Below are 25,394 nucleotides of genomic sequence, written 5' to 3' on the forward strand. Positions count from 1 at the left end.
CCACCACGCAACCAGAAGGATGTGGAAGCTCTGGAGAAGGTGCAGAAATAGATTGCTAGTTTCTTGGTTTCAAAGTTATGATCTATGAGGAGAGATTGGACAAACATGGTTTGTTTTCACTTCAATATCAAAGATGAGGGGCGACCTGATAAAACTTTATAAAATTTATGAGAATCATGGATAGAACAGATGGTTGAAGTGTTTTTCCCAGGGTGGAAATGTGAATTACTAGACTCAAGGGCCTGTTCCTGTGCTGTATTGTTCTTTGCTCCAGCACTAGTCCTGAATTGCCTCACCCTAATTTCTGGATTGTGCACCTTCATTCTCCAACCGGCGAAAGTAAGTTGTCTTTATCTACCCTGTGTTTTCCTGTTATTATCTTGAAGACTTCAGCAGATGATCCCTTAACCTTCTATATTTTAGAAAAAACAGGCATAATTTACATAATCTCCTCTCAAAACCCAACCCTGATGTCTGGGTATTATTCTTGTAGATGTACTATCCTTAATGACCCAGTCTCTACAATCTTCTGTCATAAAGAATTCCACAGATTTACTGGTCTTTGATAGAAATTCCAGTTCATCTGTGTTGTTGAAGGGTTGACCCCTTTTACTGCCTTCAATACCAGTATGTTTTTCCTTAGATCAGAGGATCAGGGGAAAAAACCTCCACCTGGCAGGGAAGTTGTTCATTTTATGTCAATTGATTCTATGTTAAATAATGGCTTGGTAGTACTGAATCTGGGTAGTATTAGCATGTTTTGTCAAAGGTTTTTATTTTAAACTCATCAGGACAATCACATGAAAACCAAACATGACCGTAGCAACTTTTTATACTGCATGAGAGAAGTGTGCTGTTTGGTTTGCAGGCGAACTTCAGTCGAGGCGTTGTCATGGCGAATTTACTGTTTATGATGACTGAAAGCTCACTGCCAGACCTTCAAACGAGGCACATTGACACTGAATGGTCTGAGAAATGAACCAATTGGCACTGACTTCTCCTTCAGTATAAAGATTTTTGTTACCCTTGGTATTCTTGCAGAATGTCTTGAATCCGTACTGTAAATAGATTAGCTTTTGAATTAACATTGTTTTCATTGCAATTGAATTTCTTTTAGTATTTGAACGACCTAAGCAGGTTTTATAGCATTTAAATGAAAGAGTTTTCATGTGGATGGCAATTTAATAGTCAGTTTCAACTCTACTGAATGTCCAAGGATAGTAAAAGGAATAGCATATTTGTCAAGATAATGTTGCAATAAAATAGATCAAAATAGAATAGAAAATACCGAAGTAATGATGGCTTTCTGCTCAATTAGGATCAGTCCTGAATAGTCAGAAACTAGCTTAAGTCTTTCGATTTCAAGTCAAGTAAATACTGAGGTTTAGTTTTGGAACATGTAGAATGCATATTTTGTGCACGTACGATATCAAGACTACGAGGCTAGTGCATTGGAAATCAAGTCCTGCTATTCCTGGAGTTGTCACAAAACTTAACAGCTTTTAAAGTAACAACACAAAGTTTCCCAAATTACCTTATTTTTCAGCCCCAGATCGATCGCACAAACCGTGTACTTAAGAAGACTTGCTATTTATTTCATGTAATTAGACTGTAGCAAAGGTAAAAACTGAAAGAACTGTGGATGCTGAAAATTGGGAACAAAAACAGAAGTTTCTGGAAAAGCTGAACAGGTCTGGCAGCATCTGTGAAGAAAATATCAGAGTTAATGTTTTGGGACCGGTGACCCTTCCTCAGAACTGTTGAGCTATTCCAGCAACTTCTGTTCTTGTAGCCACAAGTAAACTGTTTTAAACCATTGATGTATAATACTATAAATTAATTCCCTTTTAAACTCAGTGTTTCCCACACACAAACACGGACAGGGAATGATATGTTCTGGTTCGAGGCTGTTCAGAAGTTCCTACTCGCGAGCAGTTGAGATGATCCTGTTGTCTTCATTTTTAAACAATCAACTGCTGGAGATGATATAGGCTTTATCATCGTCTTATTGGATCATTGCAAGGAGAAATCTGACCTCACCAAAGCTAAACTCTCTGAAGCGTTCAGAAAAGTTGATTATACTGTTAACATATAATCAGCCATATTCCAGTCCTCCTCCAAAGACAACACAAAACAGATGCCCCTGTTATGTTATAGCTTAATGTGTTTAGGTCTCTTTCACCCAAACAGGGAGTGAACAGTAAATCATCATCTTTGTAGAGCATGGAAGAGACCCTTCCACTCGTTGAATCTGTGCCAACGTATTTTTACTAATTCCACTAGCCGTCACTTGGCCAATAGCTTTGAATGTTGTGACACTTCAAGTGCTCATCCACGTTACCTTTTAAAGATGGTGAGGTTTCCCATTTCTACCACCCTTTCTGTGTCTCCAGATACTCATTACCCTGTGGGTGAAAATGTCTTCTTTTTTCCCTCAAATTCTCTCTCAACTTCCTGCCTTTCACATTAAACTTATGCCCCTTTGTTATTAACTTGTCAACTCAGAGAAAGAGCTGCTTCCGATCCACTCTGAACCTGTCATCGTCTTAGGTACTGGAATAGCTGTCTCTCAACCTCTCCAAAGCCTATTCAGCCTCTCTTCACAGTTGAAATGCTCCATCCCAGGCAATAGCCTACTAAATCTCTTCTGCATCCCCTCCACTGCAGTTGCATCCTGCCCTCCATGTTGCTGTCTTCTTTCATTCTCAATGTCCGTCCTACTCTGTTGCTTGTCCAGGGCCTTAGAGTGTTTTAATTAACGTTGTCTTCTGATTACACAGATGTATATAGAAATCCTGTTGATTTTAGCCTCTCAGTTGCTTTTAATATGAAGGTATCGTTCATCCCTTTATTGTCTAAAATCTAAATTTCCCCAAACGATCCTTAGAATTCTTGTACTTGCCAGAAAGTGCTCCGAGTCGCTTTTCTCTGGATGCTTTCACTTGTTTACAATGAACTCAAGGTGACTGGTCGCTTATAAAAGATCACTTGTAAAAGTTACAGCTTACAAGAAGTGCAGAAGGAAATGTGAACTAGTTTTCTTAAGGTTTAAAATTGATTTTGATTGCAGAGAGCTGAGAGAGAGCTTTTGATCTGGTAGAGATCAAAACCCTTCTCCATCAGGCCCAAGTGGCTCAGTCAAGCAAAAAACTTCCATCATTGATGAACTGGCTCCTGTTGCTACCCAGCTACATTTATCACAGAATCAGCTGTCTGTAAACACATGAATTACTGCTTGTTCACATGGCAGTTTACATTTTGCTTACCCCAAATGACAGGTTACTTGCTTTTCAAAACACGTGGCAATTTTTTTACAATACTAGTATTAAAACTGTTCTTCCCCATTTCTTCCACAATCTTTAAAAATAAAAGAAAGTTTTTTACAATGGTTGGGGGGCTTATCTGTTGTGGACTACGTTACAAAATACAGGGACGTTGTCTAAATGATCTTTGCAAAGATTTTGATAAGTTTTAAGTAGCTGTATCAATATTTGTAAGTGATTACTGTAGGATTGAAAATTAGGATAATACTTTTATTTTCCCTGAATTCTTTTCCATTTTAGCTATCTGCAAGTACAGAAATGCTTTTCAATTTTATGTGAATATGAAAACTGATTTCTGAATTGAGGAATTTAGGACCAGGTTCTGCTTAGATGTTTACAATATTTGGAATTAGATTTATTTTAAGGGGAATTAGAAATGTTGACTGACCTAAATGTTGGCTAAGTATAAATGTAAATTATTATTGAATTCACGATTTCAACTGAATGTCTCAGGTAATCAGACCTGTGCTAATGACCAGGATATCCTTTATTATTTATTAAATACTTAATTGAGTTGCAGGGTGGAATTTAGTTTGTGCAGCAGAGGTGCCTCCCACTGAACATAGAACATAGAACATAGAACAGTACAGCACAGAACAGGCCCTTCAGCCCACAATGTTGTGCCGACCATTGATCCTCATGTATGCACCCTCAAATTTCTGTGACCATATACATGTCCAGCAGTCTCTTAAATGACCCCAATGACCTTGCTTCCACAACTGCTGCTGGCAACGCATTCCATGCTCTCACAACTCTCTGCGTAAAGAACCTGCCTCTGACATCCCCTCTATACTTTCCACCAACCAGCTTAAAACTATGACCCCTCGTGCTAGCCATTTCTGCCCTGGGAAATAGTCTCTGGCTATCAACTCTATCTATGCCTCTCATTATCTTGTATACCTCAATTAGGTCCCCTCTCCTCCTCCTTTTCTCCAATGAAAAGAGACCGAGCTCAGTCAACCTCTCTTCATAAGATAAGCCCTCCAGTCCAGGCAGCATCCTGGTAAACCTCCTCTGAACCCTCTCCAAAGCATCCACATCTTTCCTATAATAGGGCGCCCAGAACTGGACGCAGTATTCCAAGTGCGGTCTAACCAAAGTTTTATAGAGCTGCAACAAGATCTCACGACTCTTAAACTCAATCCCCCTGTTAATGAAAGCCAAAACACCATATGCTTTCTTAACAACCCTGTCCACTTGGGTGGCCATTTTAAGGGATCTATGTATCTGCACACCAAGATCCCTCTGTTCCTCCACGCTGCCAAGAATCCTATCCTTAATCCTGTACTCAGCTTTCAAATTGGAGAATCAGTAGATTGGAGAGTCAGTAGAGAGTCAGGTTGGAGAATCAGTAGATCCAGTGTTGTATTGCCAGTGGACAGAAAGGCACTTTTACAAAGTACTATCTGGACAGTGTTGACCCCCCACCTGTTCAAGTCCTCAATATATACATAGATAAACAAGTAAAAGGAGTAGGCCACTTGGCCTTTTTGAACCTGCTCTGCCATTTAAATAGATCCGGCCGATTTAATTGTAGCCGCTACTCCATATTCCCACTGACTCCGATAATATTTCAGAGTCAACCATGTTGCTGTGGGTCTTGGAGTCATGTGTAGGCCAGCCCTTCCCTCAAGGGCATTCATGAACCAGATGGATTTTTCCGACCATCAGCTGTGGATTCATGATCATCATTAGACTCTTAATTCCAGATATATTACGGAATTTGAATTCCACCATTTGCTTCTGCAGGATTTGAACCTGGGTTCCCAGAATGTTATTTGGGTCTCTGGATTAACAGTCTGACAATAATATCACTAGGCCATCACCATTCCTCATTTCCTCCAAAAGGCATTGGAAGCAGACTTCCAAAGACTTAGGGCACTTTGTTGCAGACAAAATTCTCATCTGTCTTAAGTGGACAACCCCTTATTTAAAACAATGACCCCTTGTATATCCTCTCAAAAGAGGAGACATAGTTTCCACATCTATCCTGTCATGCCCATTTGGGATCTTGTACATTTCCGTCAAGTGACCTCTTATTGTCCTAAAATCCAGCAGATACAAGCTGAGCTTTGTCCAACCTTTCCTTATGTGAGAAGTCACATGTTAGTCTAGTAAACACTCTCTGAACTGTTTTGCAAAATGTTTACATCTTTCCTTTCGTAAGGAGATGAATGCTGTATACACTACTCCATCAGCCTGTTGATGAGGTAAAAAAGATCTCTTGCTAGTTTTTCAAAGAAGAGCAGCAGATTGATCCCTGCTGCCCTGGTCTGATTTTATCCCTCAATCAGCATCACAAACAAAGGTTTATCTGGTCATTGTCCCATTTCTGCTTGTGGCAGCTTGCTGTGCATATACTGGCTTCCCTGTTTTGTATCTTGGAATAATGACTACAATTTGGAAAGCCTTTTTAGTTGGAAACTGCTTTGAGATGTCTGCAATAATATACAAGTCTTTTGCTTCTTTGGAGGGATGTGCCCAATTTCATGGAAGTGACTTTTTGTTTTTGATTTTTCTTACTCCTTATTCAGCACTGATAGGCAACCTTTTGTTCTTTTTGGTTGTCACTCAACAAAAGAAAACTTAAACTCGTACAGCTTTACTTTTCCATCCGAGGGCCACCTTGTTCGAAACACAAACAACAGAGGAGGCACTGCCAGGCATATGGTAATTTGTTTTTCCCACTTCATATTTTTATACATTTGGTTATGCTTGCTGGTTTTTTTAATCGAAGTTGCTGTTAATTTCCTAACTGAAATGCTTTGTATCTCTGTCATTGGATACAAACAGAATTTATTCCTCAAGTCTGTTCATTTGGACTGTTCATTCTACTTGTTGTTGAAAGCTGAAGTTTCAGATGACAAAATACATTTATTGTTTAACACTGTTTAGAAATTCATGAATTTATTGGTAAAGTACAGCTGCTAATTGGTTTACGTTCGAGTCGCTTTGCAAAATACATCCCATAAAATTTGTTTTGTATCCAAGACTGACAGGCAAAGTGTTGTTTTAAATTAACCAACAAGACTGGCGGCAAGGTTTTTAAGCTTTTACAGGCTCATCGAAGATTTCTTCCATTGATCTAGACCTAACTTAAACTTGGTGTTTTATTAGATGGTTCGTTTTTCATTTTATGGGATAACATTTGCACCTCTGCCTTAATATTGATCACCTGGATTAAAAAGGAGCTTACATCAGTGTTTTGCAACACATAGTACAAGAAATAGGCTTGTCAAATTGTCAGGAAAATCCATTTATTGCAACAGGGAAGTATAAAAAGCTGGTAGCTGGCTTTGGACACCTTCCAGTTAATGGAGTTGTTCAATATTGGGCTATTGAAGACACCATAAGACCATAAGACATAGGAGTGGAAGTAGGGCCATTCGGCCCATCAACTCCACTCCGCCATTTAAATCATGGCTGATGGGCATTTCAACACCACTTCCCTGTACTCTCCCCGTAGCCCTTGATTCCTTCTGAGATCAAGAATTTGTCGATCTCTGCCTTGAAGGCATCCAACGTCCTGGCCTCCACTGCACTCTGTGGCAATGAATTCCACAAGCTCACCACTCTCTGGCTGAAGAAATGTCATCTCATTTCAGTGTTAAATTTATCCCCTCTAATTTTAAGGCTGTGCCCACGGGTCCTAGTCTCTCCGCCTAACGGAAACAACTTCCTAGTGTCCACCCCTTCTAAACCATACATTATCTTGTAAGTTTCTATTAGATCTCCTCTCAACCTTCTAAACTTGAATGAGTACAATCCCAGGATCCTTAGTCGTTCATTATGTGTTAAACCTACCATTCCAGGGATCATCCGTGTGAATCTCCGCTGGACACACCCCAGGGCTAGTATGTCCTTCCTGAGGTGTGGGGCCCAAAATTGGACGCAGTATTCTAAATGGTGCCGAACTAGAGCCTTATAAAGCCTGAGAAGCACATCGCTGCTTTGAAATTCCAACCCTCTTGAGATAAAAGACAACATTACATTTGCTTTCTTAATTACGGACGCTACCTGCAAGTTAACCTTTAGAGATTCCTGGACCAACACTCCCAGATCCCCTTTGCACTTCTGATTTGCGAATTTTCTCACCGTTTAGAAAATAGTCCATGCCTGTATTCTTTTTTCCAAAGTGCAAAACCTCACATTTACTCACGTTGAATTTCATCAGCCATTTCCTGGACTACTCTCCTAAACGGTCTAAATCTTTCTGCAGCTTCCCCACCTCCTCAGTACTACCTGCCTGTCCACCTATCTTCGTATCATCGGCAAACTTCACCAGAATGCCCCCAGTCCCTTCATCCAGATCATTAATATATAAGGTGAACAGCTGTGGCCCCAACACTGAACCCTGCAGGACACCACTCGTCACTGGTTGCCATTCCGAGAAAGAGCCTTTTATCCCAACTCTCTGCCTTCTGTCAGATAGCCAATCCTCAATCCAAGCCAATAGCTCACCTTGAACAGCATGGGCCCTCACCTCCCGTGGGGCACTGTATCAAAGGCCTTTTAGAAGTCTAGATAGATAACATCTACTGGGTTTCCCTGCTCTAACATATTTGTACCTCATCAAAGAATTCAAACAGGTTTGTCAGGCACGATCTCCCCTTACTAAATCCGTGCTGACTTGTTCTAATTGGACCCTGTACTTCCAGGAATTTAGAAATCTCATCCTTGACAATGGATTCTAGAATTTTACCAACTACCGAGGTTAGGCTAATCGGCCTATAATTTTCCATCTTTTGCCTTGATCCTTTCTTAAACAAGGGAGTGACAACAGCAATTTTCCAATCAGCTGGGACTTTCCCTGACTCCAGTGACTTTTGAAAGATCACGACCAAAGCCTCCGCTATTTCCTCAGCCACCTCCCTCAGAACTCTAGGATGTAGCCCATCGGGGCCAGGAGATTTATCAGTTTTTAGACCCTTTAGCTTTTCTAGCACTTCCTGTTTTGTAATGCCTACTGCACTCAACTCTGCCCCCTGGCTCTCCCTAATTGTTGGCATACTACTCATGTCTTCCACTGTGAAGACTGAGGCAAAGTACTTAAGTTTTTCAGCTATTTTCTTATCTCCCATCACTAACCTTCCAGCATCAGTTTGGAGCAGCCCAGTATCTACTTTTGCCCCTCGTTTGTTTCTTATGTATTGAAAGAAGCTTTTAATATTACTGGCTCGCCTGCCTTCATATTTGATCCTCTCCTTCCTTATTGCTCTCTTTGTTATCCTCTGCCTGTTTTTGTAGCCTTCCCAATCTTCTGATTTCCCAGTGCTCTTGGCCACTTTATAGGCTGTCTCTTTTTCTTTGATATATTTCCTGACTTCCTTTGTCAGCCATGGCTGTCTAATCCCACCCCGGATAATCTTTCTTTTCTTTGGGATGAACCTCTGTACTGTGTCCTCAATTACACCCAGAAACTCCTGCCATTGTTGCTGTCCTGTCTTCCCCGCTAGGCTCTGCTTCCAGTCGATTTTTGTCAATTCCTCTCTCATGCCCCTGTAATTACCTTTATTTAACTGTAACACCATTACATCTGATTTTGCCTTCTCTCTTTCAAACTGCAGACTGAAGTCTACCATGTTATGATCGCTGCCTCCTAAGTGTTCCCTTAATTTCAGGTCTTTTATAAAGTCTGGCCCGTTACATAGCACGAAGTCCAGAATAGCCTGCTCCCTAGTGGGCTCCATCACAAGCTGTTCCAAAAAACCATCCTGTAAACATTCCATGAATTCCCTTTCTTTGGATCCACCGGCAACATTATTCACCCAATCCACCTGCATGTTGAAGTCCCCCATGATCACCGTGAACTTGCCTTTCTGACATGCCCTATTTATTTCTCGGTGCATCTTGTGCCCCTGGTCCTGATCACTATTAGGAGGTCTGTACATAACTCCCATTATAGTTTTTTTGCCTTTGTGGTTCCTCGACTCCACCCACACAGACTCCACATCTTCTGACCCTGTGTCATTTAGTGCTGTAGATTTAATTCCATTCTTAACTAACAAGGCAACGCCACCCCCTCTGCCCACCTCTCTGTCTTTTCGATATGTTGTGAATCCTTGGATGTTTAACTGGCAGTCCTGAACTCCCTGCAACCATGTCTCTGTGATGCCTACCACATCATAATCATTCAAGAGGATTTGAGCAGTTAATTCATCTACTTTGTTGCGAATACTACGAGCATTTAGACAAAGTGTCTTAATGCTAGCTTTCTTATCATTATTAGAGAGGTTGGAAATCTCAAGATGTCCGAAGTTATCCTTCCTTTTTGCTGTATTCCTAGTCTGCCTTGAGCTTAAATCCACCTGTACACATGCTATCCTATTGCTTAGCTTTCCATTTAACTCCATACTCCCTGTCTCTTTCACTTTCCCTTCCCACTGACTCACTTGTTTAAAATCCTACTGACCACCCTATTTATCCTTTTCACTAGAACACTGGTTCCAGATCGGTTCAGGTGGAGACCGTCCCAAAGGTACAGATCCCCCTGGTTCCAAAACTGATGCCAGTGCCCCATGAAATGGAATCCCTCTTTCCCACACCAATCCCTTAGCCACGTGTTTACTGTTGTTTGTGATATATGTAAATCGTCCGGAGGAAGGTGTACGTGGTCTGATCAGCAAGTTTGCTGATGATACTAAGATTGGTTGAGTAGCTGATCGTGAAGGGGACTGTCAGAAATTACAGCAGAATACAGATCGACTGGAGAGTTGGGCAGATAAATGGCAGATGGAGTTCAATCTGGGCAAATGCGAGGTGATGCATTTTGGAAGATCAAATTCAAGGACAAACTATACAGTAAATGGAAAAATCCTAGGGAAAATTGATGAAGAGAGATCTGGGTGTTCAGGTCCATTGTTCCCTGAAGGTGACAACGCAGGTCAATAGGGTGGTCAAGAAGGCATATGCATACTTTCCTTCATTGGGCGGCGTATTGAGTACAAGAGTTGGCAGGTCATGTTGCAGTTGTATAGGACTTTGGTTCGGCCACATTTGGAGTACTGTGTGCAGTTCTGGTTGCCTCATTACCAAAAGGATGTGGATGCTTTGGAGAGGGTGCAGAGGAGGTTCACCAGGATGTTGCCTGCTATGGAGGACGCTAGCTATGAAGAGAAGTTGAGTAGATTAGGATTATTTTCATTAGAAAGACGGAGATTGAGGGGGCCCCTGATTGAGGTCTACAAAATCATGAGGGGTATAGACAGGGTGGATTTTTCCCAGAGTGTGGGACTCCATTACTAGGGGTCATGAGTTCAAAGTGAGAGGAGGAAAGTTTAAGGGAGATATGCATGGAAAGTTCTTTATGCAGAGGGTGGTGGGCGCCTGGAACGCGTTGTCAGCGGAGGGAGTAGACGCAGACACATTAGCGTTTTTTAAGATATATTTGGATAGGTACATGGATGGGCAGGGAGCAAATGGACACAGACCGTTAGAAAATAGATGACAGGTTAGACGGAGGATCTTGATTGGCGCAGGCTTGAAGGGCCGAAGGGCCTGTTCCTGTGATGTAGGTTTCCCTAATTTTCTTTTCCCTGTGCCAATTGGCACGTGGCTCCGGCAGTAATCCGGAGATTATGACCCTTGAGGACCTGTACTTCAATTTCTTTCCTAGTGCTTCATAATCCCTGAACATGTCCTCTACCCTAGCCTTGCCTATGTTGTTAGCCCCACATGGACCACAACAACTGGATCCACCCCCTCCCGCTCCAATATCCTTTCAACCCGGTCGGAGATGTCCTGCACCCTGGCACCGGGCAGGCAACACACCATGCGGGACTCCCGATCCGGCTTGCATAGGATACTATCTGTCCCTCTAATTATAGAATCCCCTGTAACAACTACCTGTCTTTTTGCTTCCTCCCTCTTGAATGACCTTCTGCGCCACGGTGCCGTGGTCAGCTGGCTCATCCTGTCCACAGTCCTTTACCTCAACCGTACAGGGAGCAAGAGTCTCATACCTGTTGCTCAAGGTCAAGGCCTGAGGCTCCTGCACTCCTGAACTCTGAATCCCTCTACCTGCCTCACTTACAGTCACACCTTGTCCCTGAACACTTATTGAATTTGAGTTATTTAATCTACCGGGTGTGACTGCCTCCTGAAACAAAGTGTCCAGGTAACACTTCCCCTCCCGGGTGTGCCGCAGAGTTTGAATCTCAGATTCCAGATCATTTACTCTGATCCGGAGTTCTTCCAGCAACCAACACTTGCTGCAGATGTGGTTGCTGCCGTTCACAATGGGATCAGTCAGCTCCCACATCATACAGCTACAGCCCATCACCTGTCCAGCTGTTACTACTTATTTAGTTAACTTTTACAACTTATGTATTAAATGCCTTCTAGTACTTCTCTGCTGCACTCTTTTTCAATTAAGCAATTAAACTTTTAATAAATTACACAATACACAAGGATAGAAATTGAAAAGCCTTACCTTAACAACAGACGAGAGTCCTCCTCGGTTAGAGCTCCCGCTCTTTGTGCTGCTGGAACAGGAATGGAGGGCTCCGACGGTCAAAGTAGGTATTTGCTAATCTTTAAAGCAGACTCACCCACCTGTAGGCCTCTGATCAACGCTCCCACTCTTCCTGCTGCGAGTCTGTGGACTTTTAATTAGGTTAGAGGAGGAGGGCGGGAGGCCCTACTGTGTAGGACCTGGGGCTTCGAGGTAAGTGTTTAAATAACGGTCGCTTACCTTCCCAACTGCCTCTCGGCTCCGACTTCACTTCCGCCCGGTTCCCGCCGCTCTCCGCTGAAGAAAAGACGCAGGCAATATCGCGTTGTTATCTAGTCATCTTGGAAACCAATAGACATTTTTCCTGTTTAAAGGAAAGGACGAAGGGCTAGCCGTAAGAACTACAGGCAAAATATCTGACTTTAGACTCTGCCAGTACTCATTGCAGCCATCGGTTCTCAAGACTGGTATGTTTTGTCAGTTATACTGAACTGGTATCCAATTTTAGCTTAGTAGAAAATAAATGGTTTCATCAAATCCCTCCAGTACAGATTTCAGCCATTTTACCCATCCAAACCTCCAAAGGGCATGTCACCCTATCCCTGTGACCCCATGTTTACCATAGTTAACCCACATAGCCTGCACATCCCTTAACAATATGGGGCAATTGCACGGGCCCAATCCACCTAATGTGCTCATCTGTTGGACTCTGGGAGGAAACTGGAGCATCTGGTGGAAAGCCACGCAGAAATGAGGGGAATGAGCAAATTCCCACATCATTGCCTAAGGCTGGAATTGAATCCGCACTCTTGGTGCTGTGAGGCAGCAGTGCCAACCATACACAGTTCAATTCTCGTAGTCCGGACATTAAGTATTTTTCTCTGTGTTCTGTCTCCAGAATATAGAATGTACAGCAGCCATTGATTTGATACTTACACTTCACAACAGTCTCTTGTTGTATGCATGGAAATTTTATAGTATTTTAATTTAAAATCTAAAGCATAATAAATGAGAATTGTTGCATTTTAACATTGAGAAAATTTGCTTTATCCACACTCCTAGTGGAATTTGTCCAAAATTACATGTTGACTTTTACTGCTATTACTCGGTATACAGCAGTTAACTGCATGCTTATTTCTCAGTCAGATGCTAAATAAGTTACTGTACTTGGCAAAGAGGTCAATTGCTTCACAGATGTTGCCAGATCTGCCAAGCTTTTCCAGCAACTTTGTTTTTGTTCCTTATTTACAGCATCCGCAGTTCTTTGGGTTTTTATTTCGCATTTAACTCACTTCTTTTGGCATGCCCAACTTGAAGTTCTCCCATGGGATTTCCATTCCAATTTCAACTCTTTGTCCAACTTCTCTTCAATCTTTTTAGGCTCTGTCCTATCGTTTATTCCCTACCCCATTCCCCCTCCCTATTTTGTGCATATAAACTGATGTTTTCCAGCCACCATTAGTTCTGAGGAAGGGTCACCAGACCTGAAATGTTAACTCTGGTTTTTCCTTCACAGATGCTGCCGGATCTGAGCTTTTTGAGCAACTTTTGTTTTTGTTTCTGATTTACGGCATCCGCAGTTCTTTAGGTTTTTATTCAGTTGATATTTTATCTTCAACATTGAAAACATTGTCAATAATTCTTTGAAAAGTTTCGATATATGAAGCTGTTTTTGTCACATGGATTTGGGTTCTTAATGTAGTTGTCCACACAAGATTCAGTAGGAATTGTGACAAAAATGCATGATGTGGAAAATACTATGAATCTGCACTCTCATACTTACGGTGTTTTTTTAATGGCCATGCTTGATTTGTTGTTAATTCTGAATCTTAAGTTATATTTTGCTTTTGTCTGAAAATGTGGAGAATCACTGTTTACCTGTTTGATTTCAAGATTGCCAGGTTTAGATGGAATAATAAAATACAATAACTTCTAGGTTGTGCAGTGCACATCTCCAAGAGGGCCTTTAGGATGCTCAAGGACGTACTTCTTTGGAAATTCACATGTACCTTATACAGGTAAGCTTAAATATTTAATTTAGACAGGATACTTATATATTTAATATGTTTCTATAATTCTAATGATTTCCAGAAATTAAGTGAGTGCCTATTTTAATTCTATTCTTACAGGCAAAGACAACAATCAACAGAAAAATAATGAACTGTTGTAAGTTTTACTGAGTTTCAATGTGATCTTTTAAAATAAAAACATGAATAATAGGCCAGGACCAATGTTAGCTGTGATGGCTATTAAAATTTCTTTTTTGTAATGAATCTCTGAAAAATGCTGTAAAATAATTAATAGAAATAGAATTTAAAAATATTAGGTTTTAATTGGAAACCAGTATTGCAAGGAGATAGTAAGAACTGCCAATGCTGGAGTCGGAGATAACAGTGTGGAGCTGGCAAAACGCAGCAGGCTAGGCAGCATCAGTGGAGCAGGAAAGTTGACGAAATCTTTCATCAACTTTCCTGCTCCTCTGATGCCGCCTGACTTGCTGTGTTCCTCCAGCTCCACAGTGTTACAACCAGCATTGCAAGTTATTTATATACTTTTCAACAGAGTACATTGGCCACTGCCCATGTCCAGTTCAACTTTGCACCAGTGGTATTGCATATTAGTGGCAAATTTAAACTTTCGTGGGAGAAAATATGCCTTAGTTGTTCTTTAACACCGATTATTTATCAAATGGCTTTTTCCATGGGATGGCCATAGACCTGGAGCTGAACTTGACAGCCATACACAGTCAACCCTCATAATCTGCGAGGGACAGGACACAGGAAAAAAAACATGGAAACTACTGTTGTGTACTGTTAAGGACCAGACAATGTTTACTGAAGCAGACCAGATGAGACACTGGGGAAAGTAAAAGATGGGACCTCGGGCTGATGTTGTGAGAGTGCTGATCTGTGGGTAGTGAATCACTGGATAATTAAGACTCAGTGTAATAACTGTAGCAACAAGAGCACGTTAGAGGCTGAGTGTTTTGTGGTGAGTAACTCCTTGATGCCCCAAAACCTGTCCACCGTCTCCAAGGTACAAGTCAGGGTGATGACAGATATTCTCCACTTGCCTGGACTAGTGCAGCATCAAAAACATAGAGCCTGTTCCTGTTTTCCACTCTTCGACCTACAATATCTGTGCTGACCGTGATGCTATTCTAATCTGCTTGCACGTGGTCCATATCGCTCTATTCTTACCTGTTCATGTGTCTGCCTGACTGCTTCTTAAACTTTGCTATCAGATCTGCTTCTACCACCTTTCCTGGAAACGTGTTTTTGTACCTACCATCCAGTGTTTAAAACAAAAACTTGCCTCGCACATCTCCTTTGAAGCTTTTGCCATCTCAGCTTAAACGTGTGTGCCCTGGTATTTGACAGTTTCCACTATGACAAAGAGACTATACACCCTGTCTCTGCCTCTCAGTTTTATGTACATCCGTCAGGCTAACCTCAGCCTCCGACACTTTAGCGAAAATAATCCAAATTTGTTCACCCCCTCCTTACAGCTAATACACACCAATCCAGGCAACGTCCTGGTAAACCTTTTCTGCGTCCTCTCCAAAGCTTCCACATCCCTTCAAATGGTGTGGTGACCAGAACTGCGCACAGTACTCCAAATGTGGCCTTACCAAAGTCTCTTACGTTGGAAAATAGCTTGCCAATTTTTATACTTTGTGCACTGACTGATTAAGGCAAGCATGTTGTATCCCTTCTTTCAGAGATGGTAGGAACTGCAGATGCTAGAGAATCTGAGATAACAAAGTGTAGAGCTGGCTGAACACAGCAAGCCAAGTAGCAGCATCAGAGGAGCAGGAAGGCTGACGTTTCGGGCCTAGACCCTTCAGAAGAAGGGTCTAGGCCGGAAACGTCAGCCTTCCTCCCCCTCTGCTGCTTAGCCTGCTGTGTTCATCCAGCTGTACACCTTGTTATTTCTGTATCCCTTCTTTATCACCTTATCCACTTGCGTTTGCACTTGTGGGGAGCTATAAACTTAAAACTCAAGATCTTTGTACTTCAGTACTCTGAAGGGCCTGGCCATTTACAATAGACCTTCCTCTTGGATTTGACCTGTCAAAATGCATAACCTCACGTTTGTCTCGATTACTATCTATTTGCTCTATCTGCGTCCAACAGATGAATATCCTGCTGCATCCTTTCATGTCCTTCCTCACTATCCACAACTCCAATCAATTCTCATGTCATCTGCAAATTTAGAATCCAACCACTGCCACTTTCATGCAAACCGATTATAAACAACAGAGGTCCCGTTGATGATCCTGTTGCCCACAGACTTCCAGTCAGAGAAATGCTCTTTTGCACAGCTATCTTCTGTCTTCTCTGGCCAAGCCAATTTTGTACCCAACTACTGGCTTATGGATTCCACGTGATTTGATCTTCTAGGTCAGTGTACCATGATGACCCTTGCCAAATGTTTTGGTACAGCCCATGTAGATAACATCCACTGCCTTTTCCTCATCAGTCATCTTTGTTACTTCCTCAAAAAAACTCAATCAAGTTTTACTCACTCATTTAGCACCCAGATGTTATTTAGATTTTTGTTTGTCAAGCAATAAATTATTGATAGTATTGTCAATTCATTTGTACTTTTTGCAAAAGAAGAGGGAAAAGACTGATTTTTAAAATCAGAAAGTTTAGCTTTAATTAATATCTGCTTTTGCACAGTGCAGATGGAGTGATGATATTTTAACTTCTGATTGTGTAAACTCTTATCAACTCATGATGTCAATCATCCAGGCAAATGGAGCACGTTCTATTACACTCGTGACTTGTGCCTTTGAATAGTGGAAATGCTTTGGCAAGACAAGGGTATACATTGCTCAACGCAGAATCCTCAGCCTCTGATCTGCTGTTCCAGGCACAATAATCATGTGGCTAGTCCAGTTCAGTTTCTGGTCTGTGGTAACCTTCATATTGCAGCCAGGAACAGCCACATGGTGTTACACAAGTATCAATTTGCTGCAAAGTGGAGCAGGTGATCTCGGATTGGCCACTTTGTTAAAAAGAAATTCAGTTAGGTATCTTGCAAGGCAGCTGATCTGATATCAACAGTTTGCTTTCATCAGCAGAGTTTAAACCTTCCCCTTGGGAGTGTTTGGTTGCAGAACTTTATACTACTGTTGCATCCATTTAATGTGAATTTGTTGAATGTGCTGTACTTCAGAGGGCTACAAAGTACCTAACTGAAAGAAGGGCTTCTATTCCTTCAACTGATATCGAGCACAGAGTCATAGTCATATAGTACAAAATCAAACTCTTCAGCCCAACTCGCCCATGCTGCCAAGGTTTCCTCAACTGAACCAGTCCCATTTTCCTGCACTTGGTCCATATGCCCCTAAACCTTTTCTATCCATGTACCTGTCCAGATGTCTTTGCAATGTTGTTCTAACTATACTGGCCTTGTCTGTTTGCTCTGGCAGCTCATTCCATGTATGTGCCATCCTCTATGTAAGAAAGTTGCCCATCAGGTCCCTTTTTAAATCTTTCCCCTCTCACCTTAAACCTGTGCCCTGTAGTTTTTAAACTTGCCTACCATGAGGAATAGACCTTGGCTGTTCACCTTTAGGCTATGCCCCTCATGATTCCAAAAGTCTGGGAGGTCAAAGACAAAGGCCATAATAAGTGAAGGTGAGAATTAAAATGACAGGAGATCAGAAACTCATAGTCATGATTACAGGCAGAGCTGAAGCTAATTCACAAAGTAGTCACTCAACCAGTATTTATCATAGAATCCCTACAGCGGGGAAACAGGCCATTTGGCCTATCAAGTCCACACTGACCCTCTGAAGAACATCCCAGCCAGACACAACCCCCTACCCTATCCCTACATTTTCCATGGGTAATCTACCCAGCTTGCACATCCTTGAACACAATGGGGCAATTTAGTATGGCACTTAACCTGCACATCTTCAGACTGAGAGGAAACTGAAACACCTGGCAGAAACCCATGCAAACATGGTGAGAATGTGCAAACTCCACTCAGATAGTTGTCCAAGGGTGGAATTGAACCTGGGCCCCTGATGCTCTGAGGCATCAGTGCTAACCACCAAGCCACTGTGTTGCCCCAAATTTAGTCTGTCCACTGTAGAGAAGGCTGCATCGTGGGATGAAAATATGGTGAACACAATTGGAACAAGAGCATTTAAATTGCTGTGGTACTTGGAAGGAACCTTTGGACCCTGGATAATGGGCAAGGGGATGGAAAAGGGCAAGTTTTGCACTTCTTTTGCTTGTATGAGAAGGGGTGACTGAAGGGAAGGAGTATCCATTTACTTAACGTCTTCCATTCAGTAACCAAATAACAAGGCACCTGTCGCAATAGAAAAACACTCACTCTGCTTTTCCTGTTACCACTTAATCAAAAACAGACGAAAGCATATGCATAGATATTACGTGCAATTGTGACTAATGCATGACCATGTTAGAGGCCTTTTACTCATTTCTAACTTTAATCAGAAATGTCAAGAACTTCATGTGGCTTGTGGATGAAATATTGGCAAACTCTGTGCTGAGCTGCATTGTGAATGAGTGTCTAAGTCTTTGATCTTTATTTCATAGGGTGTTGCCACAGATTTATGTAGCTGTAATAGAAGCAGTGCTGGCTAGCATCCGATGCTACGTGGAAACATCCAGCTCAAAAAGTGTAAGTGTCATTCATAAGATGGAATATAAACTGTTAAATAAAGGTTGACTTTTATTTTGGGGATACAGTCCGTAACAAACATGATGAGGCAAGTCAGAGGTAATGTCATAATACCCTGGCAAAAGAATTGCATCTTTGCAGCATCTGCCAAGTGGGTGAAGGAGAAATAATATGGTCGTTGGATTTTGACAGCTTTGAGTGCACAAGGGATATTCTTGCTCCATTTGTATTTTGGAAGCTTTCAGCACAGTGCTGTGAAATACATGAAAATATTGGCTAAATCAGTTGCTGATAATACCAGCAGACCCTAAAAAATAATAACAGAAGGATATCATTCTGGTGCCATGAGCCTGCTCCATCATTCGACAGAATCATGGCTCATCTGACATTACTCATGCCCACCTTCTTGCCCTTTCCCCATAATCATTGATTTGCCTACTGTTTAAGAATCTATTTCAACCTTAAATAAACACAAGGATTCTGCCCCCACAGCTGTCTGTGGCAAGGAGTTCCGAAGACACTCAACCCTCAACACATATTCATCCTCATCTCGGTCTTAAATTGGCACTCCTTAATTCTGAGACAATGCTGTCTGGCCTGGGTCTCTCCCTTAATGAGGGGAACCATCTTTTCATCATTTACCCTGTCAAGCCCTTTAAGAATCCTGTATATTTGCATGTGATCACCTTTCTCTCGTTTTTCTAAACTCCAATGAATGAAGTCATACAATCATAAAATCACATAGACAATCTCATAGACTGAGATAATCAGTGTGAAAACAGAACATTCAATCCAACAAGACCACACCAACCCCTCGAGCATTCCACTCAGACTCACTGCCCTACTCTATCCCTGTAAATCTGCGTTTCCTATGGCTAATCCACCTAGCTTGCACATCGCTAGAAGGTACAGAACAATTTAGCATAGCCAATCCACCTAACCTGCACATCTTTGGACTGTGGGAGGAAGCTGGAGCATTCAGAGGAAACCCATGCAGACGCAGGGAGAACGTGCACACTCAATACAGGCAGTCACCCATGGGTGGAAATGAATTTGGATCCCTGGTGCTGTGAGGCAGCAATGCCAACTGTTGAGCCTTCATGCCACCCAGATGAGTCCCAACCTGTTGAGCCTTTGATGATAAAATAATCCTTCCATACCATAGATCATGCTCATTAACCTTTTCTGAGCTGCCTTGAGTAAAATAATACCTTGCCTTAAATAAGGGGGCCAAAACTCTCCACAGTACTTCACAGTGGTCTCCTGATGACATGCACCCTTGTGCACCTTGGTTATTAGTACTTTGTATTTCAACTTTTAATCAAAGGAGTGTCTGAGATAATGTCGTAATATAAAGAAGCCTTATCTGTGTCCTGCTTTAAGACATTTATATTCAATCTTGTAACTATAGCCCCCTCATTCTTAACTCCCCGAATAGTGGGAACCCGTAATTCTATCCATTTAGAAATAATTCCGGAAATGGTTATATTGAAGAAAGAACTTTGATTAATAGGGCTTTTTTTTTACCTTATGGATGTCCCAAAATGCACTGCAGCCAATCAAGTACTTCTCAAATATTTTATTGTGATAGGGGACATTGTGCACACACAGTTCTGCATACAGGAATAAGAATTATGACCATATAATCTGCTTTGTGATGTTGACTGACACACTTGGATCAGAGACAAGTGCTTGAATATATATAGTACCTTTTTAGGATAGCAAAACATCAGAGTGCTAAACAAAATTTTGGCTTGAGATCTCTCAAGGAAATATATGGACAGGACGAGCTCAGTTGTAAACAGAAGTAGCTTGCGAGGGAATTTCAGAATTTATGGCCTAGACATGTGAAAAAATTGTAGTTTTGGAGGGAGTTAGGGGATGGATAAGCCTAAAGAGATTTGAAAATGTGCATGAGAATATTGGCTGGACCTAAGCCAATACAGCTTAGAAAGCTCAGGATTGCTGGTTAAAGGGACTTTTTCAAAAAAAAATTGGGATAATGCAACAATGTTTTAGATGAAGATAATAAAATGTGAGGCTGGACGAACACAGCAGGCCAAGCAGCATCTCAGGAGCACAAAAGCTGACGTTTCGGGCCTAGACCCTTCATCAGAGAGGGGGATGGGGGGAGGGAACTGGAATAAATAGGGAGAGAGGGGGAGGCGGACCGAAGATGGAGAGTAAAGAAGATAGGTGGAGAGAGTGTAGGTGGGGAGGTTGGGAGGGGATAGGTCAGTCCAGGGAAGACGGACAGGTCAAGGAGGTGGGATGAGGTTAGTAGGTAGCGGGGGGTGCGGCTTGGGGTGGGAGGAAGGGATGGGTGAGAGGAAGAACCGGTTAGGGAGGCAGAGACAGGTTGGACTGGTTTTGGGATGCAGTGGGTGGGGGGGAAGAGCTGGGCTGGTTGTGTGGTGCAGTGGGGGGAGGGGACGAACTGGGCTGGTTGAGGGATGCAGTAGGGGAAGGGGAGATTTTGAAACTGGTGAAGTCCACATTGATACCATATGGCTGCAGGGTTCCCAGGCGGAATATGAGTTGCTGTTCCTGCAACCTTCGGGTGGCAACATTGTGGCAGTGCAGGAGGCCCATGATGGACATGTCATCAAGAGAATGGGAGGGGGAGTGGAAATGGTTTGCGACTGGGAGGTGCAGTTGTTTTTTGCGAACTGAGCGGAGGTGTTCTGCAAAGCGGTCCCCAAGCCTCCGCTTGGTTTCCCCAATGTAGAGGAAGCCACACCGGGTACAGTGGATGCAGTATACCACATTGGCAGATGTGCAGGTGAACCTCTGCTTGATGTGGAATGTCATCTTGGGGCCTGGGATGGGGGTGAGGGAGGAGGTGTGGGGACAAGTGTAGCATTTCCTGCGGTTGCAGGGGAAGGTGCCGGGTGTGGTGGGGTTGGAGGGCAGTGTGGAGCGAACAAGGGAGTCACGGAGAGAGTGGTCTCTCCGGAAAGCAGACAGGGGAGGGGATGGAAAAATGTCTTGGGTGGTGGGGTCGGATTGTAAATGGCGGAAGTGTCGGAGGATAATGCGTTGTATCCGGAGGTTGGTAGGGTGGTGTGTGAGAACGAGGGGGATCCTCTTGGGACGGTTGTGGCGGGGGCGGGGTGTGAGGGATGTGTCGCGGGAAATGTGGGAGACGCGGTCAAGGGCGTTCTCGATCACCGTGGGGGGAAAGTTGCGGTCCTTGAAGAACTTGGACATCTGGGATGTGCGGGAGTGGAATGTCTTATCGTGGGAGCAGATGCGGCGGAGGCGGAGGAATTGGGAATAGGGGATGGAATTTTTGCAGGAGGGTGGGTGGGAGGAGGTGTATTCTACGTAGCTGTGGGAGTCGGTGGGCTTGAAATAGACATCAGTTACAAGCTGGTTGCCTGAGATGGAGACTGAGAGGTCCAGGAAGGTGAGGGATGTGCTGGAGATGGCCCAGGTGAACTGAAGGTTGGGGTGGAAGGTGTTGGTGAAGTGGATGAACTGTTCGAGCTCCTCTGGGGAGCAAGAGGCGGCGCCGATACAGTCATCAATGTACCGGAGGAAGAGGTGGGGTTTGGGGCCTGTGTAGGTGCGGAAGAGGGACTGTTCCACGTAACCTACAAAGAGGCAGGCATGCCTTGTAGGTTACGTGGAACAGTCCCTCTTCCGCACCTCCACAGGCCCCAAACCCCACCTCTTCCTCTGGTACATTGATGACTGTATCGGCGCCGCCTCTTGCTCCCCAGAGGAGCTCGAACAGTTCATCCACTTCACCAACACCTTCCACCCCAACCTTCAGTTCACCTGGGCCATCTCCAGCACATCCCTCACCTTCCTGGACCTCTCAGTCTCCATCTCAGGCAACCAGCTTGTAACTGATGTCCATTTCAAGCCCACCGACTCCCACAGCTACCTAGAATACACCTCCTCCCACCCACCCTCCTGCAAAAATTCCATCCCCTATTCCCAATTCCTCCGCCTCCGCCGCATCTGCTCCCACGATAAGACATTCCACTCCCGCACATCCCAGATGTCCAAGTTCTTTAAGGACCGCAACTTTCCCCCCACGGTGATCGAGAACGCCCTTGACTGCGTCTCCCGCATTTCCCGCGACACATCGCTCACACCCCGCCCCCGCCACAACCGTCCCAAGAGGATCCCCCTCGTTCTCACACACCACCCCACCAACCTCCGGATACAACGCATTATCCTCCGACACTTCCGCCATTTACAATCCGACCCCACCACCCAAGACATTTTTCCATCCCCTCCCCTGTCTGCTTTCCGGAGAGACCACTCTCTCCGTGACTCCCTTGTTCGCTCCACACTGCCCTCCAACCCCACCACACCCGGCACCTTCCCCTGCAACCGCAGGAAATGCTACACTTGGCCCCACACCTCCTCCCTCACCCCCATCCCAGGCCCCAAGATGACATTCCACATCAAGCAGAGGTTCACTTGCACATCTGCCAATGTGGTATACTGCATCCACTGTACCCGGTGCGACTTCCTCTACATTGGGGAAACCAAGCGGAGGCTTGGGGACCGCTTTGCAGAACACCTCCGCTCAGTTCGCAAAAAACAACTGCACCTCCCAGTCGCAAACCATTTCCACTCCCCCTCCCATTCTCTTGATGACATGTCCATCACGGGCCTCCTGCACTGCCACAATGATGCCACCCGAAGGTTGCAGGAACAGCAACTCATATTCCGCCTGGGAACCCTGCAGCCATATGGCATCAATGTGGACTTCACCAGTTTCAAAATCCCCCCTTCCCCTACTGCATCCCTCAACCAGCCCAGTTCGTCCCCTCCCCCCACTGCACCACACAACCAGCCCAGCTCTTCCCCCCCCACCCACTGCATCCCAAAACCAGTCCAACCTGTCTCTGCCTCCCTAACCGGTTCTTCCTCTCACCCATCCCTTCCTCCCACCCCAAGCCGCACCCCCCGCTACCTACTAACCTCATCCCACCTCCTTGACCTGTCCGTCTTCACTGGACTGACCTATCCCCTCCCTACCTCCCCACCTACACTCTCTCCACCTATCTTCTTTACTCTCCATCTTCGGTCCGCCTCCCCCTCTCTCCCTATTTATTCCAGTTCCCTCCCCCCATCCCCCTCTCTGATGACGGGTCTAGGCCCGAAACGTCAGCTTTTGTGCTCCTGAGATGCTGCTTGGCCTGCTGTGTTCGTCCAGCCTCACATTTTATTATCTTGGAATCTCCAGCATCTGCAGTTCCCATTATCTCGAATGTTTTAGATGAAGTCCAATTTGGCAACTGGAAGTGGAGGTGAAAGTAACAGAAGAAAAAAAGATTGGAGACAATGTTACAAGAGTCTGGAGATGACAAAAGCAACAAGTGAGTGAGGAATGTAGAGTGCTTTTAGTTTTGAAGATGTCAGTAAGTGATCTTGGTGATGAGAAAGTGAAATGGAATTAGTAGCTGGGGAACTGAGTTTGTGGCATCAATGTCTGTTGCTCCTTATGTAATTGATAGATAAAGTTGATGCCTCAGTTTAAAACTTTGTTAGAAAGGAAGTCTGACAATGATTCACACTGTATTGCTGTCATCTTGCGCAGCAAATAGGCCAGGCCGCCATCCTCGTTTGATGCTCCTGAACCGCATAAAATATTGCTGTACTTGATAGTGTTTGGAGGGATGAGTGGGTTTATTATTGAAACTTGGGAGTGCTGTTCAGGCCTCTTCAGAATGAAGTGGAGAAGATGTTGCTACTGGTGGGATAGATGAGGACTCTGGCACAGCCCTAGAGTGAAGGGATGGCCCTTAAGAATGAGGTGAGGAAGAATGTCATCTGCCAGCAGGTGATGAATGTTTGGAACTCTTTGCTGCAGAAGGCCTTGGACCAAGTCATTGATTCTTTTTAAGACAGAAGTAGGCTCATATTTTGATTGAAAATTATGGAAACTTTGAAGTGGGGAAGGCTCAGCAGAGGTTATTAAACTTTGCAGAATAATAATATGATAGAGATTATGGAAAGGGATAGGAATTTAACTTCAGACACAACATTTAACAGGACGGTGATGAGAAGTGGGAGCAGATAATGCAGGACTGAGATTGTTATACTTAAATGCATACAGTATATGAAACAAGTTATATGAGCTTGAAGTGCAGATTGAAATTGGCAGGTACAGCACAATGGACATCACAGAACTGATAGCAACAAGATCAGGCCAGCGAACTAAATATCCAAGACATATCCTGTCAAAAGGATAGGCAAATGGACAGAGGGGAAGGGGTTACCTTGTTAGTAAGAAAAGAAATAAAATCAGTAGTAAGAAGTGGGATAGAATTGGAATGGGTGGAGTTCAGGAACCTCAAAGGAAAACAAGGAGTTGTGTACAGGCCTCCTAACAGCAGTTCGGATGTGGGGAAGGAAATAGATTAGGAGAGAAAGGGTATGAAAGGCACTATTACCATGATCATGTGAAACATTAATATGCAGATGAACTGGGAAAATCAAGTTAGTAAAACATCTCAAGGAAAGGAATTGATGGAGTGTCTGAAATGGGTTTTTAGAGCAGTTTGTGGTAGAGTCCATTAGGGAACAGGCAATTCTAGATTTGATGTGCAACGAAGCAGGCTTGATTAGGGAGCTTAAGGTGAAGGGGCAGTAGCCATAATATGATTGATTTCATGCTACAGTTGGAGAGCGAGAAGCTCGAGTCAGATGTCACAGTATTATAATGGAATAAAGATAACTACCAAGACACAAGCAGCTCGAGCTGATTGGAAGGGAGCCGAGCCGGAATGTTAGTGGAGCACGTGCAGGAATTTCTGGGAGCAATTCGGGAGGCGCAATAGAAATTCATCCCATGGAAGATGAAACACGCTAAAGGAAGTTGGAGGCAACCATGGCTGACAAGGGAAGCCAGGATCAGCGTAAAAGCAAAATAAAAAGCATATAATGTGATGAAGATTGGTAGGAAGACAGAGGATTGGGAACCCTTGAAA

The 25,394-nt window shown here is 43.6% G+C and overlaps 1 protein-coding gene across 3 annotated transcripts in view; it reads left to right on the plus strand.

Annotated features, from left to right (window-relative positions):
• dnaaf9 (dynein axonemal assembly factor 9) overlaps window positions 1-25,394 on the plus strand; it is a 258,377-nt gene that overhangs the window by 67,069 nt on the left and 165,914 nt on the right. For all 3 annotated transcript variants that reach the window (XM_059650397.1, XM_059650389.1, XM_059650395.1), the window contains 4 exons: window positions 5,858-5,993; window positions 13,712-13,793; window positions 13,905-13,941; window positions 18,354-18,438. In XM_059650397.1, coding sequence (XP_059506380.1) covers window positions 5,858-5,993; window positions 13,712-13,793; window positions 13,905-13,941; window positions 18,354-18,438 — 340 coding nt within the window. The remainder of the gene's footprint in view (window positions 1-5,857; window positions 5,994-13,711; window positions 13,794-13,904; window positions 13,942-18,353; window positions 18,439-25,394) is intronic.

Source organism: Stegostoma tigrinum, chromosome 1, assembly GCF_030684315.1.
Source record: "Stegostoma tigrinum isolate sSteTig4 chromosome 1, sSteTig4.hap1, whole genome shotgun sequence".
NCBI lineage: Eukaryota > Metazoa > Chordata > Chondrichthyes > Orectolobiformes > Stegostomatidae > Stegostoma > Stegostoma tigrinum.